At 36.0% G+C, this 16,189-nt stretch overlaps 1 protein-coding gene across 5 annotated transcripts in view; it reads right to left on the bottom strand.

Moving 5' to 3' along the window:
- Positions 1 to 521: 521 nt before the first annotated feature.
- VPS50 (VPS50 subunit of EARP/GARPII complex) overlaps positions 522 to 16,189 on the bottom strand; it is a 148,750-nt gene continuing 133,082 nt past the window's right edge. For 2 of the 5 annotated variants that reach the window (XM_064289984.1, XM_064289985.1), the window contains 6 exons: positions 12,367 to 12,515; positions 10,994 to 11,090; positions 9,770 to 9,928; positions 6,457 to 6,578; positions 4,446 to 4,635; positions 523 to 3,218 (listed from right to left, as the gene is read on the bottom strand). In XM_064289984.1, coding sequence (XP_064146054.1) covers positions 3,099 to 3,218; positions 4,446 to 4,635; positions 6,457 to 6,578; positions 9,770 to 9,928; positions 10,994 to 11,090; positions 12,367 to 12,515 — 837 coding nt within the window. In that variant the 3' untranslated portion in view covers positions 523 to 3,098. Of the gene's footprint in view, positions 3,219 to 4,445; positions 4,636 to 6,456; positions 6,579 to 9,769; positions 9,929 to 10,993; positions 11,091 to 12,366; positions 12,548 to 16,189 lie in introns of those variants that run through there. The other 3 variants (XM_064289987.1, XM_064289986.1, XR_010322680.1) reach the window with 3 other exon arrangements.

Raw genomic sequence — 16,189 nt, 5'->3', positions numbered from 1 at the left:
CACAGACTGCCAGAAGAATGAACAAGTCTGTCTTGGAAGAACAACCAGAATGCTCCTTAGAAGCAAGGATAGTACTTTGGACATGTTATCAGGAGGAACCAGTTCCTGGAGAAGGACATCATGCTTGGTAAGGTAGTGGGTCAGTGAAAAAGAGGAAGACCCTCAATGAGATGGACTGACACAGTGGCTGTTAACAATGAGCTCAAACACAGCAAGGATTGTGAAGATGGTGTAAGACTGGACTGTTTTGCTCGGTTGTACCAAGGGAGGGCACTTAACAACAACAGACAGGCAGAAGATAAACCGATAGATAAGGCAGATTAGATACATGGATAAGTAGATATTACCTACCCACCCCACTCCACCCCCACCACCACCACTTCTATTTGCTCTGAATGCAACTTGCATTTCATCTTCAGGTCTGATGTCTCATTACAAAAGGTAACTATGCTTTCAGAGTGAATAAATTGTTTTTTTTAAAAAATTATTTTTATTGTTATAGAATTACAAAACTTTTTTATGACTACATTTTAGTGAGTGGGTAAAAAAAGGTATTTGAACTAATTGAATAGAAAATTTCAAATGAAATTCTGCATAAAGATATGATAAATACCATATTGTCCCAGATTCAAGAGAAATTCTACTTCTTTTTGTAATTTGAGTAAACGAGCTTATTAGTCAAAGTGAACTTAGGAGGTCTCTGTAGGTTTTGTAAACTGAAGCAAACTAGTTCATTTGGATTACTATGTGTCTCCTTGGTATTTTTTTTAATGCAAGGCAATATATTTGCAGAAATAATCATTCCTTCTCAGGGGCAGTACTAATTTACCATGTTCCCATAACAACTTAAAATACTACAGGACACTTTCACATGATGTCCAAGTTATGGAAAACGTAGACTCAGAAAGAAATGTCTGTTAACACTAAAGTTCTTGCACATGTATAATTCGATTTAGATTCTCAGCCTTTCAATTCTATTTACCTTAAAATTAGTTTCACTAAATAGTGTATGGTTATAATTCAATAACACTGCATAATGTACTTGAGAAATGTCTCTTTTGTTATTAGGTAATTTAATGATTCAAATCTGCTGCTCCAGTTTTAATGTTAGCACTTAATTAAACTATCTTTCAATGCAAAAGAAAACTTTTTTAAAAAGCATCTAAGAGAGACAATGGTCTGAAGGTAGAGAAAGCAGAAGTATGAGTAGGTTAAAAGGTCTGTGTGACTGCATGGCTGAGTCTCTAACAAAATTAATTCTTTTGTAACAATCACTATTAACGCTGGAAAACACTTTGTTCTATCAGGCAGGTAACTGCTGTTCAAAGTATCAAGGGTCAACTAGCAGAAATGAAAAAAGGCCAACTAAAAACTCCATGTAAAAAAGAAGTCGCTCCTAATCACCTGAGAAATGAATACGAACTGATTAGCTCTTCATGTACCCAGCGAGCATGTGATTTAAACACAAGGCCCAAGCTTCTCTCATGTTTGTTTTCTTCACGTGGCTGCCTGCGGATAATGGCTACAGGCGGAAACCACCTTATAAGTACCCATCTAGTTCTACAAGTAGAGGATAATGGCACCGAACTCCTATTTTTTTTTTTTAATCAGAGGGAATTTTTACTGTCAATATTACAGTGATAGCAAATGCTGCACAGGGAGAGGCTGAAAATAAACTCCATACACACAGACATATTATAAAAGTGTTCCGCGTTTTAGCGTCCCAGTTATGGATATCTTCAGGGACTGAGGAACACTGAGAGGCAATGGTCTCCTCATCACCTGCTTGATGACACGCGACCCTTGGCCGTCCATGTCAGCACTTCAGTTCCCAGAAGATTCACGTAACACAAGGCCTGTTTCTCCTGAGATGCTTCAGGACTCTATGAGCTGCCGATGTTATAGGTCACGCTCAGTAATCAGTAGACTAACAGCACACAAGCTTAGATGTCTTCCACTTTTCAGTTGGAAAGAACACGGACAAAAACTCATTTCACACTGTTGTCAGGAGTTCATGGGAAATTGGTTTTCATGTCATATATGTTGAGAAAAGATCCTTGGCTTCAGAATTTAGAGGAGCAGCAGTACAGTTACTAAAGGCTAACTGAGCTCCAAAGTTCATCATTGTTTAAATTCACATTATTTTACATCTGCAATACAATGCTGACATTTAAGAAAGGCGAACATATGACCTTATACTTGAGTAGCTGACAGTTCTTTCCCTGAGTCAGCCAAGCCAGATTTCGCTGTTCTCAGAAGATAAATTCAAAGAGAGGAAAGCTTATATGAAAAATGCCCATCTTTTAAAAAAGAAAATCCCACAATCACCATTCTGTGTGCTACTCAGGAATTGAAAATATATACTCAGTGAAATTACTTTTTACCATTGGTTTCAGGATATAAGATCATTAATATTAGTACATACCAAAAAAATGCATTATCATTTCATGAAATCTGCCTGCTATGTAAAAATTATCAAAAAGCAGTCTCACAAAGCCTGGTCATATTAGAGCATAGTATTTATTAAATTTTATCATTTATGATCATTTAGTTATGACCAAATTAACTCTGACATAAACTCTGACATTTACAAACACAGAGCATACTGGATTTTCAACTTTTTTGCTCACATATACTTTTTAGTGCTCATGCAGTGCCCCTAATTAGGAGATACTGTACATTACCCTCTCGTATTACGCTCACTAAGAACAAAGTTCAGAAGGTAGAAAAATGCCAACATATTTTCACTGAAATTCTTTCTCCAAAAATTTCCCACTGTTCCTTCTAATTTTAGACTTAAGGTACATTCTTCTGTAAAATATTATCATTGTAGTCACATAACAATAGCTACGACAGGCAATAATATCATTTTAGGAAGGGATTACAACAAATGAGGTCGAAAGTTGAAGAGAAGGGACTAGAGCATATAAAAGTCAAGTGAGAACACCACACAAACTTAGATGTTTTCCACTTTCCCGGTAGAAAGAACATGCACAAGTTTCTTAGCAGACAGTTGTCAGGAGTGCATGAAAAACTGGCTTTCACGTCATATATGTTAAGAGAAGATAAGTGCCACTGAGGAAAAAAAGCTGTGTTCATTATCTTTTGGGTCTGTCTATATCATCTATAGCTGCCAGAAGTTTCTGTCTTGCTTTCTTATTGATATGGGATCCCAAGCACACATTCACCAGATTGGTCAGCTGCTTTGTTGAATACTCCTGCTCAAAAAAAAAAAAAAAAAAAAAAAAGATCCAAATTTAGTATATCAAAAGACATGTACTTGATCAATGCAACAACAACAACAAAAACAGAGAAAATATTCAGGTCTCAGTGGATGGTACTGAGCATTATAAATTAGTGAAAATTGCTCAGCTACTAATGGAAAGGTTGGCAATTTGAACCCACCAGCCAAAAGAAAGATGTACTTCCATAAAAATCACAGCCTGGGAAACCCTAGGGAGCAGTTGTACTCTGTTCTGTTGGGTCAGTAGGAGTTGGAACTGGCGTGATGGCACACAATGACAACGTTCATTTCATTTTTCTAGAGTGCTGAAACCAAAAAGGATGAGCCTGATAAAGTCAATACAAATAATTCCTTATTTCCTTTCCCAGGAGAATGAAATAATGTTACCTAGCTTTTACTCATGATTTTTATACCCTAAGTTAACTGTGAACACTAAAGTTAAAGTCATACAATTTGGTGATGGTTTTAACATGCTCATATTTCCACTAAACCCATCGTCACATACTGATTATCTAGACAAATGATGTAACGATCATACAGAAAGTGCTCCTTATCGGGCATGCTCAGGTGATATATGTTGAGTTGAACTATGTCATAAATTCAGCAACCGAAATACCACTTAATAGTATTTTTCTCTACTTATCTCTATATCCACACAAAAGAGTAATCACATCTTATTAAAGGAAAAATCTAATCAAGGATGCAAGTTAAATTTAATCAGTTAAATAATACCTTCAATTGTCACTAATGCATGTCAGTGTATTCAGGATGTCACCACTTCAGTTGTTGAGGGGTAGCAAGAAGGTTTACAGTATATAACAGAGTTTAGCTTATGAAAGTTTTCAGTATATAACAGAGTTTAGCTTATGAAAGTTTTCAGTGTTGCTGCATTTACCCTGAAGTTAACTAACTTCAGCCTTTTACTACAAACACAGTCACAGAATAAATACAGTCAATATTTAGACTTTGGCTGTATCTCCAGATAATTACTGTTACAGTTCACAAAGGGATCCAAAGGATTTGATTAGGCAAAGGGCACTGCACAGACAAACTGAATACGGTAAAGAACTGGCTTAAATAATTTGTGCTAAAAAAGCAAATCCATCTTTACATTTCACTCTCATGAGTTTGAATAAAAAAATATATAGCAGACACAAAGAAAAATGAATAAAAACGGAATTAACTATTTTCCAGCTCTCACCCTGTGCTCCTTGATCCAGCGTTCCATGTCATTCTCGGTCAGGTAGTAGGCTTTAATATAAGTTTCCACAAATTCTTTATCAGGAATGGGTCTAATATCTGTTAGCTTTTCAAGTTTCATTAAAAACTGTTGAAAATCCAATTGCATCAAGGCACGACCCTCATTGCTACATTTCTTGACATTGGCATATCTAAGATACACAATAATAAAAATAATAAAAAAGAGCATGGTTAAAAAAAGAAACTTTAGGTACTTGAAAAAAATATCCCAATCATACATCCGAGCACTCAGTCCTTTTCTCTAACCTCCATTTGGACAGATTTTGCAGAAATGAGAGGCTACAGGAGAAAGGGCTGCACGAAAGCCCTTCTATTCGGCAGTCATTTTACCTATCTGGGCCTCAGTTTCCTTATTTGCAAAAAGCAAAGTGGCAGAGTAACTTCTAAAGGTTCTTTGTCTCTATAAATTCTGTAGTTCCTCATATCCAATTAGCATAATGGTCTGTAAGAAAGTTAAACTGGTAATCTAATGAATCTGGCTGCCCAGAAACATAAAGCTAAGCTGTACATACCCCAAAGTAATCTTGATTCAGTAAGACTGTTAAATATAACTACTCAATGCAAAGGAAACAAAGTAATTCCCCTACGAACATTCAGTAAATGTAAACATGTAAACACATAACCATATAAAGTATATATTATTTTTCTTGGTAACACACTTTATACTTATTCTCATACCCAGCGCTACTGAAACACTGTAGGTTTTAAGGTGGACTAGAAATAAGAATAAATTTATTAACCTAAACAGTATATATAGCATTTTATTACTCATAAAAAAGTATCTCATTCCTTCAATCAATCATACAAAACCTGGAAAATTCAGCCTTAGGGAATTTACCTAAGGAAACTGGCAAGAAACTTAAAGCTTATATTATTTAAAGTGATCAAACCTTTTCTTTTACAAAAAGTGTTTGTACGGAGATGGAATATATATTACACACTTCTCTATAAAACAAAGTTACTGAAAAATGCTTTTCGGTCATGATTGCTGACACAGAGCCATTTTGCAATTATAGCACTGTTTGTTTCAATAGATAGGTGCCAAGGCTGTCACCAACTTGTCACTATTACCCTCCTTCTTCCTTATAATTTTTTTCTTTCATAACAATCAAGAACTGAAGAAAAATCATATCAAAGGTAGTGTGAAAATTCAATTGAGGTCCAATTCTAGGTCTCTGAGAGAGGTATTTGCTTTTCAGGGTTATTTCCAACATATTACTATTTTATTAGCTGTGTTCTAGGTATCACGAACACAACAAGCACGGTCTCTGAGTAAGTGGGAAATTTACTATTAACAGATTATAAACTGAACATATGAAAGATCTGTAGAGTTTATAATGACAGGGTAATTACTATTAGTTAGGATGTAGTAATTAGGAGGGCTGATTTTGGCATAAGAAAATCAGAAGCTCATATGCTTTTTCTGCCCTTAAAAACTGCATGAACCTGGACGAGTTACTTAACCTCTTTCTGAAGCTAAGTTTTCTCAGGTAACAATCAACTAAAGATAACGATAGTACCTACCAAAGACAGTCTGTGTTCAGGTTTGGTGATATAATCCTGTTAAGTATATGGTTTAGTAAATGACAAATAATTGGTGCTCAATAAATGTTAGGTATATCAATAAATGATAGGTATCATCAAAATCATTAGGTAATATGAATTATTATTACTTTAACTTTCAGATAACCATTCAGTGCCTCATTCCTCATTCATCTAAGAGGTGGTTCTACGTTCAGCAAGAAAAGAAAGCAAAGATGGATAAGTGGGCACAGTGGGGTTTAAGGTTTCCCCTCTAATTACATTCCAAAATCAGAACTGAATTATTACGGGATTGTTGGCTATCATTATTTCTACCTATACTCTCCATCCATTAGTGATAATATATAGTATCATTCATATATTATAACTTATCATTTAGCTAACAGATAATGTTTCCATGAAAAGCTTACCCTTCCACAATAGTTCTATTAGCTAGTCGGATGCAATGTTCCCACAGGATATTAGACACAGGCAAGGGGATCCGTACTCTCTTAGAAACGTCATTTAACCTCCTGTTAAACTGTTCAAATTCCTAAAGAAGACAATTTTTTTTTGTAAATATCTTTATAATGTTATTTACATTATAATACATTGATTTCTCACAAACACGGTAAAGAAGATGATTTAGAAAGACTTGAAATAAAAAAAAAATAAAACAAAAAGAGCTAATGCCAAAGACATTTTGGATTTAGTATGATATTTCAAGAAAAAGTATACCAATATGAATAGATTATGGTGTAAAACGGAGCACAACAGATTTTATCTCAGGAAATAAGTGTCATTAGCTAATTAAACAATGCTAACAAGGTCCAATGTTTCCACTCAAATTTGTCAGTAGGAATTAATAGAGCTGAATAATCTAATATGGTTTAAATGTATTTTCAAGAAACTCAATTTTAAAAAATGATTTGATAAGCTTTCAATTTAGAGTGAAGTGTTTGTAATTTGTAGCTAAACTCCTTAGAGAATAATCTGATAAACTATTCATCATACTGCTGGCAACTTTTTTGTACAAAGAAAAAAAAAAAAACCTAAAGCATAAAATATTTTCTATTACCTACAGAAAAAAACTGAACATTCTAATTTTTAATCTATTAGTAACTGTTACAACACCACTGTGCTAAAAATAAAAATGCGTATGACTAATTTAGACAATTCTAATAATTACATGAAAGGAGCAGATGGTTCACCCTTCAATAAATGTGTTTCTGGTCTAAATGCAGTCATTTATAAAAAATAAACACTGTTGGCTCTTCCCTGGTATTTCAAATAAATTTAAGAAGGCTTAAAATGGCATTTTCTTTAGTTTCCTGAATAGAGAAGTTATATAATACTAAGCAAGTCAAGACTATATGTTCAAATTTACTAATAACACTCAGGAGGGAAGAAAAATGAAAAACCCTACTCTGATCATCACTATTCAAGTCGGCACATAAGGGTCATTGTGCTAGCCTTTGCTCTTTGCTACTTCCTTCATCACAGTTTTTCTTGATGACTCATACTTGACAGTTAACTGCTTTTAATTATGAAAGGAAGCAGATCTTCAATTCACTGAGCTTACTTATGAAAATAACAGTTAAATAACTGCTTTTCCTCTATTGTTTCATTTCATGAATCTGGAAGAACAGCAGCATTTGTTACTGCATTTATATACTCACTGCAGTAAACTCTGCTTTGCATTTCAACAGTCATGATACAAAATTTTTCATTAATCTTTTCTTTTGAAGATAAAGATATATGCTTTCTTTATAAAATGGTATTCTACTGATTTAATTGCTAAATTCCATATTCAAGAAATCTTGTTAAATGAATAATAAAAGCATTTCATTTTATTTCAGATTTCTTTTGGGGGGGGAACAAAACCAGGTTGCTTTCATCCAAATGTCTGGTTTTGGATTAAGTAATAGAAAGAATGAAAGTGATCACTAACAATTAACCTTTATGAAAGAGGTCTTAAGGTGCTATAAATTGGGTTCAGGTTAATAATCTGAAGAATATTTGTTCTTTCTTATAAATTCATATTTCTTGGAATTAAGAATAACTGAAGTAAGTAGACTCCTCCTAGTATATATATTTGCTGAGTACAGAAGTCTTTTTTTCTTACATCTCTGTGATTACTATGGCTTGTACGTCATAAAAAATAGAATCAACTTTTCAAAAACAATTGTTAAAAAATAAAAAGGGAGGTATCATTATTTATAAGTTACATTTTTTATCTTTTATATTCCACATTGTTGTTAATTGCTATCAATTCCGAATCACGGTGACCCCATGTATGCAGAGAACTACTCCACAGGGTTTTTAAGGTTGTGACCTTTTGGAGGCAGATCGCCAGGCCTGTCTTGCAAGGTACCTCTGGGTGGGTTCAAACCGCCAACCTTTCAGTAGTCAAGCACATTTGTGCTACCCAGGGAGCTCCAAATTCCACATTAAAATTTCATATTGAAATCTCCTCAGTGCTCGAGAAATCAAAGTTCTTCCTAATATTTCAATGAGTGGCAAATACAGAGCACCTCTGTTGTCACTCACCCCTTGAGTCCCCACGCTAACTCCTAGACAATGTGAACTGATCTTGGCACTTTAGTCCCTTTCATCAGGGCACAGCCTTACAGTCTTCAACCTGGCCCTCAAGACGGTATACCATAAGTTGATTGAAGTTGGCAAGCTAGATGGAACGCTGCTCTATCTCTTTTAATCTATCACTTTGTTTATTGGTCCTCAAGTGTCCCAGGCTGTTAATTATCACCTTGGACTAAGCAAGTACGAAAGTTATGAGTAAATGACATAAAAGTCAGGAGTTCAAGAAAGACCAATTTTCTTTTCACTGACAAAAATTAAAAATAAAATTTTCCTGAAGGCTGTTTTCCTTTTCTCCAATAAGCCTTCCTCACCCCAGGTATCCACGACTCATTTCCTAACTTCCTTCAATGTTCTCCGCAACTGTCACTTCATCAGAGTCCTTCTCTGACCACAGTAAATAAATGGTATCCCTCTCTCACCTAACCCTGTCACTTTCTATGCCTCTTCTGCTGTTTTTTTTTTTTTTTATAGCACTATTCATCATCCGACATATATTTTATATACGTGTTTTGTAATGTCTCCGCACCGGCATGTAAATTCCTGGAGGTCATATAAGCTTCTTAATTCACAACTATATTGCCAGCACCTATGTCTGGGCATGGAACACACTGGGTGATTTATAAATATCTACTGATACATAATTTCAAAAAAAAAAAAGAACTCTAATCCTGTCCAGAAAACTTGTAAATGCAAGTCATTAAACACAAAGGGTTGTTTACATGCCACAATGCAAAAGTAATGTGATTTCTGGAAAAAACCACTTGGAGGTAATTTAGGGGCATGGTCTCTGCTAATAAACATACACATCAAACTACAGAAATATCTTCTAATTAAACAGGAAATCTTGTCACTAGAGTCATGACTATAGAGATTAAAAAAAATTACATACTATGAAAGCAGAATGGAATGTAGTAAACTCTAACTAAAATGAGAAATTACTAAACATAAACAAAAATTCACAAAGTATTCTTGGACCTAAAAGAACACACAATTCAGAAAGTAAGTGTATTCCAAACCAGGGACTTGCACTAATACCATGATGCTAGAATGTGGTAATAACTCTAGTCATAGTATTTTAGAGCTATTGCAATTATAGGAAATCTCTTACTAGAATGATCTTTAACGAAGTCCTAGAGTACTTGCCTTTAATAATGCATCTACATATATGTTGTGCTGTGACATAATTTCTTTTACGTCCCATTTCACATTAGCCATGAGGAGCAGCATTTGTTCATAATCAATGGCTTTACCAGCTACAATCCAGTAAATTGGTTTGCGAAGTTCACTGGCAGTTGAGACCGTCTGAAATAAATTTCACAGCAATACAAAGAATTATTTTCTAAAAATATCAAATTCACAAAGAATATTTGCCCTGGTTCCCAGTATATATCATATTTGAAAATAACAGACTGTACATTTGGAGATTTAGGTTATGAAAATACTTTTAACTCATTGACAAAGTCTATTAAAAACATAATTTTAAGACATTCACTAAACTTGAGGCCAGTGGCACTACAACTATAAAAGAATTACAGATTCTTATGGAGACTAACAAATATTTCTCAAATTCTTCCACTTCCACTTCTCTCCATTTCCACTCCCGCTGCCCTAATTCAGGATCCCATCATCTCTTACTTGCAATACTCTAACAGCCTCCAACCTGGTCTCCCTGGCTCTAAGCTTGCTATCTCAAGTCCAATCTGCCCTCAGAACACTCTTCCAAAGCGCACGACTGACTGTACTGCTCACCTGTTTCAATCCCTTCAGCAGCTCCCCAGTGTCCTCAGAATAGCGCCTGCTGAGAGGGTGCTACGTTATGTGGCTCCTGCTTATCACTCCAGCCATCTTTCTCATCGCTCGCTCTACTCCCTGCTCCAACAGACTGAGTTTTTCCTCATATGCTCACACGTACCTCTCTCTCTCTCTCTCCCTCTCACCTTCTGCTCTTCATATGTGCCATTCCCTTAGTCTGGATGAGTCCCAGCTCATTCTCTCTACCTGGTTGGTCCAGCTTAACCATGATTTCCTCTAAACAGCCTTTCTTGATGACTTTCTCCTACCTACACCCCTCTCCTCCAGTCTGGGTTAAATACCCCACTGTTTACTCCTACAGTGCCTCCCTGTATCAGAGAGCTTATCGTACTTTATTGTAAATGCCGTTCTAACTGGCTCTCTCTCACTAGACTCAGAGTTGTGTGAAGTGCTTGATACATATGTACTGAACATGGGAATTCACTAATGAATAAATAAACACTCTAATCTAGCTGTCCTGGAGTGTGGAGATTGATCACTAGGAAAAACACCTAAGTAATGTGTGGCAGTTCTATCTTGCTCACAGTTGAGATTATATAGAAGACCAACTCTGACCTGAGAATAAAATTGCTGAAGAAAGGGTTTTTTGACTGCAGGCATCACAGCATCCAGATGGGGCTGAAGGAACTCAAATTGTTCAGCCAAGAATACCCTACAGGGAATAAATAACCAATAGTGTAAACAAAGAGCAGGATTTAGAGCCTGTCAAATGTTTTCTACAAATAATCTTTAAGATCTTTGAGCAAAATTGTAACAACTGAGAGTATTTTCTACTTTAGTAAGCCCCCCTGTGCTGCCATTTGTTGCGCTCACTTACAACCTACACAATAATTAATGCTGAGCTTATCGCTGAATGGTAACTCAGGGGACAGAAGGGTGAATTCAAAGGAGCTAATATATACATATATTTTTTAATCTGGTTACCAAAAGGTGTGAAGTTTTGCTTGTTTTGCATGGAAAATATGAGCACAGACAACATGAAAATTTAAAGTAAGAAAACAACTATTTCTTTTGAAAGGATTTCTTTTAAAGATTCCATTTAATTATATATAACGGACTTCTGGCATTCATAGATTTAACATCTGACACTCTTCAAAAGTAACCTATGCATTCATAGCATGCTATTGTTGCAGCCATTGAGTCCACTCTGACTCAGAGAAACTCTACAGGACACAGCGGAACTGTGTTTCTAGGCTGTAATCTTTACGGGAGCAGATCACCAGGTCTTTTCTCCCTTGAAACTCCTGATGGGTTCGAACTGCCAACCTTTCGATTAGCAGGCGAGCACCAGCTGGGGCACCTGCTGGAGCACCAGCAGGGCTCCTTTCATAACATGTAGTGAACTGTACATTTGGCTGAGGTACACAAGGCTGGTGACTAAGCCTAAAGAACCACCTGCAGCTGCTCTGCAGCAGTACATGGTTTTTCTCTATTTTTTGTTATGTATCCAAAAGCTCTTAACTCACACTAGCCAAAATTTTATTGGAGAAGTTACATGCTTCAATCACATTACCAAAATTGAGGATTTGGAAAGGTCAGGGAGCATTCTTGCTGATGTCAAGGACCAACTATATTTACACTAAACTGATAATGTAACTATGATTTCTCTAGTATCTCACAGGAATATATAAAGTATATCACAGCTTTCCAACTGCAAATAATACCCAATACGAAATATGCGATGTAAAGTAACGCAAGGATCTTGTTGCTAAAGATTCAACCTTAAAAGATTTCCTTTCCATTTACACAACTGAAAGCTAAATATGCAGTTTTTAAAAATTAAATGGGATTCTATTTTAGAACACAATCCTCAGAAGTACATATTTAGAAATGATAACTGTATGCATCTAGAAGTCTAATTACACAATGCTACTTTTATAACCTCTCTTAAATAGCTAATGGCAAAGCATCTGCTTTTAACAACTTACAAGGATTCTGTGGCTACCACTCTTTCTGCCAGCCCATATAACGTATCCCCAGACGTCAAAACCACTAGCTGGCTGAGGTGCGGGCTCGGTACCTTCTCCTTTCTCTCTTCTGCTGCTGTGAGTGTGCCAGTAGGATCAGCTGAAACTTCCTAAAAGAAACACACACACATATACACACAACCTGAAACAGTGAATTGAACAGCAATAAGCCATGTGATTCTGACAAAACTGGAACTATAATTAAAATACTCATAGACATATTAATTTTGTTTCATTCCAGTTCTTTTTTCCTGCTTTTATAGTTTGTAATATTGGAACTTAATTTTTTATAGTAAGTGAAAATGATTCTTACATGATGTCATTCAACACTATATGCTACCATCTGTGCGTGACCTGAAGTTTGCCAAGACAAAGAATCTTGATGAATTAACAGATGTTTCATTGAGACAACAGTGAAATGCTTCTCAAGAACTTGAAAAAGAGGGAAATGAGCTTATCTATTAAAAGCCAAACCGGTAAAATTCAAAATTATGGTGTGATTAACCATTTCCTATCCAAACTTTAATCTCAGTAAGCTTGGTGTAATCTCAAGAAGATGGGCCAAGAATGTAGCTATCAACTGAAACAGAATCAAGTGTATTATGTATGTAGGAGTGATCAGAAGAAGATGATCCACTTGAACAGAGAAACGGGATGCCCAAAGAGCAGGGTGTGCGGGGTTCCTCCGCACCGTCCACGCGAGAACCACTAATTCTGGTAAACGCCAAGGTTGTCCACACGAGTGATGTGGTCTATTCTGAGGTAGAAGAAATTCATCAGTCTTCAAATCTCTGAGTTTTATCTGATGCCAAGCTCACTAGCAACTTTCTCATTACTAATTTACTTTTCCAGGTATTCTGACTCTAAGCAAGGAATACCTTGGATATGAGTCGTATACATTCTCGGCTTCAGAGAAATATATTCCATATTATAAACAAACTGACTGGCACTGGAAGAGTTTCAAAGTTATGTGCACTTAGTTTTCCCTCAACAGAAAGCAAAGTGCTCTCATTTTTACTGAGCTCTTAGCAAACAGTGTAAAAAAAAAAAAATAGTCAAACTCATTGGCAACCTATCTTATAGGAAGCATCTTGAGGGGACCTTAGGTAAAGAGGTGATAGGCTGGTTACTCAGAGCAGATGAAAGATGGCAAGAAGACGACCAGCTCTAAAGTTACCAATCACTCCACATACTTCAATAAAGATACATTTGGGTTAACAAGATTCCCTTTGGAAAGCAAACACTCATGGATGCTGTTCAGAATATTGACCTCATCATGCCAATAACAAACAATTGCCACATTCAAAGTCAGAGAAAGATAAAGTTTTGATGATTGCTTTTGGAGAAGTGAGAGGTCAAGGTAGTGACATCACGTAAGTGCATTACAGAAAGACGTCCTCGACGACAGCGTGGTTCTCCATAAATGACTCCTAACAATACCAATGATATTATAATCTCAAAATCACTACACTGTGTGAGGCCCCGAAGGAATTTTATAATCAAATAGATTTCTAACAACCATTAGCTTGAGTTAGAAATGCACCTTATAATTTTAGTTTAAGGTTTTCCAGTACTGAAACGCTTAACAAAACCCATTTGCAAAATTTACAAAAATAAAAAATTAGTTAATGGTATGCAAATTATACAACAGCTCATAATTCAACAGTGCTGTTATTTTTTAAGTTACCTGAATATAGGTCGATACATGCCCCACCCCAGTCCTTTTGTCAAAAGTTTTAAGATTTTTATTATTCAGCAATAAAGAGAAATGAAGTTCTGATGCATGCTACGACATGGATGAACTTTGCAAATGTTATGCTGAGTGAAGTAAGCCAGCCACAAAATGACAAATATTGTATGATCTCACTTATGTGAAATATCTAGAGCAGCAAACATGCACAGAGACAAAAGTTTATTCGTGGTTATCAGGGGCTTGAGGGAGGGCGAAGTGGGAGCTAATGCTTAAGGTGCACTGAGTTTCTGTTTAAGGTGAAAAAACATTTGGAAATGGATGGTGGTGATAGTTCCACAGTGTGGTGAATGTACTTAAAGCCACTGAATTGTACACTTAAAAATGTTTAAATTGACAAATGTTTTGTTATATGTATCTTGTTGTTGTTGTGCGGTGCCGTTGAGTCTGTTCCGGCTCAAAGTGACATTATAGGACAGAATAGAACTGTCTCATAGGGTTTCCAAGGAGCAGCTGGTGGATGTGAACTGCCAGCCTTTAGGTTAGCAGCTGAGCTCGTAACTACTGCACCACCAGGGCTCGCTCTCTCTATATATATCTTACCACAATAAAATTACTTTAAGATTTTGATTGAATCACAGAATGATGAAGGTAGAAGAGATCATAAACATTATCTAATACAACCCTGTACTTTATATACTGTTTTCAGTATGGAAAACATTAGCAATTATCTCCATTATGGTGTTTAAGGGAGAGAATACTATGAGTAGATAAAACCAAAAAACCAAACCCAGTGCTGTGGAGTCAATTTTGACTCATAGAGACACTACAGGACAGAGTAGAACTGCCCCATTGAGTTTCCAAGGAGCGCCTGGCAGATTTGAACTGCCGACCCTTTGGTTAGCAGCCGTAGCACTTAGCCACTAGGCCACCAGGGTTTCCATGAGTAGATAGATATGGTTAAATGCAAATACAGATAATAGCTTAAAAAAAAAAAAACCCTAAATTCTAGCACAAAAATTGAATATAAAAAAGTAGTGTACAAAATCTAAATCTAGATAACTTTTAAAACTAATTACATATTAGAATCAATATTTTCAGTATCAGTAAAAGATAGCAAATGCATATGACTTTGGAAATATAATTCACTTTTATAAATTTTAGGAAAATAGAAATAAAAACACTTTAAAGTCTTCAAGTTAGGAAATAGCTTTATTCTTCGTTAGCTCTTTTTTTTACCTATCTTTGACTACTACGACCTGTCAGTTTGTCATACTGTAGTGGTTCACCTGTTGCTATGACGCTGGAAGCTATGCCACTGGTATTTCAAATACTAGCAGGGTCAACCACGGTGGGCAGATTTCAGTGGAGCTTCCAGACTAAGGCAGACTAGGAAGAAAGGTCTGGTAATCTACTTCCAAACATTAGCCAAGGAAAACCCAGTGGATTACAACAGGATATTGCTTGATATACCAACGATCATGAAGATGGCACAGGGCCAGGCAACATTTCATTTTGTTATATACAGAGTCACCATGAGTTGGGGTCCACTTGCAGAGATGGCAAGTAACAACAATATTTTTTAATAGACTGTCTCTTTTCAATCTCTATTCAATTGGTATTTAAAAGTTATTTTGGGAATAACAACTCTGCTTCCTCCATGGAAGCATCAAACAAGGATCAGGGGATTATGCAAGGTAAGCCATATTTCATCTCCATTAATTAATTCTACTAGAAAATAACCACGTCACCTCTGCAAAAAATAAAAAAGACAATTTTTTTTTCCTTTTACAAAATTGGATGCTATTACCAATAGGGTGCCAGTGCTATTTAATTCTGATATTTACTTATTTAATTACTGACTACCAAACTATCCACATGGCGAAACTTGGAACCACTCGTGACTCCCATTCTTCCTCACTCCCACATCCAGTCACTGAAACATGCCTCATGAGACACCACTCTTGTCTTCTTTCTCATGCCACTACTTATCCAGGCTCCAGGCCCCTGAGCATTCTTAACTGAAGTATTCTAAAAGCCCCCAAACAGAGGCCTCTGCCTCTAGCTTCTCTTGTTTCTACTCCAGTTTCCACA

Source organism: Loxodonta africana, chromosome 8 (assembly GCF_030014295.1).
Source record: "Loxodonta africana isolate mLoxAfr1 chromosome 8, mLoxAfr1.hap2, whole genome shotgun sequence".
Lineage (NCBI taxonomy): Eukaryota > Metazoa > Chordata > Mammalia > Proboscidea > Elephantidae > Loxodonta > Loxodonta africana.
This window is presented reverse-complemented; position numbering and strand designations above follow the sequence as displayed.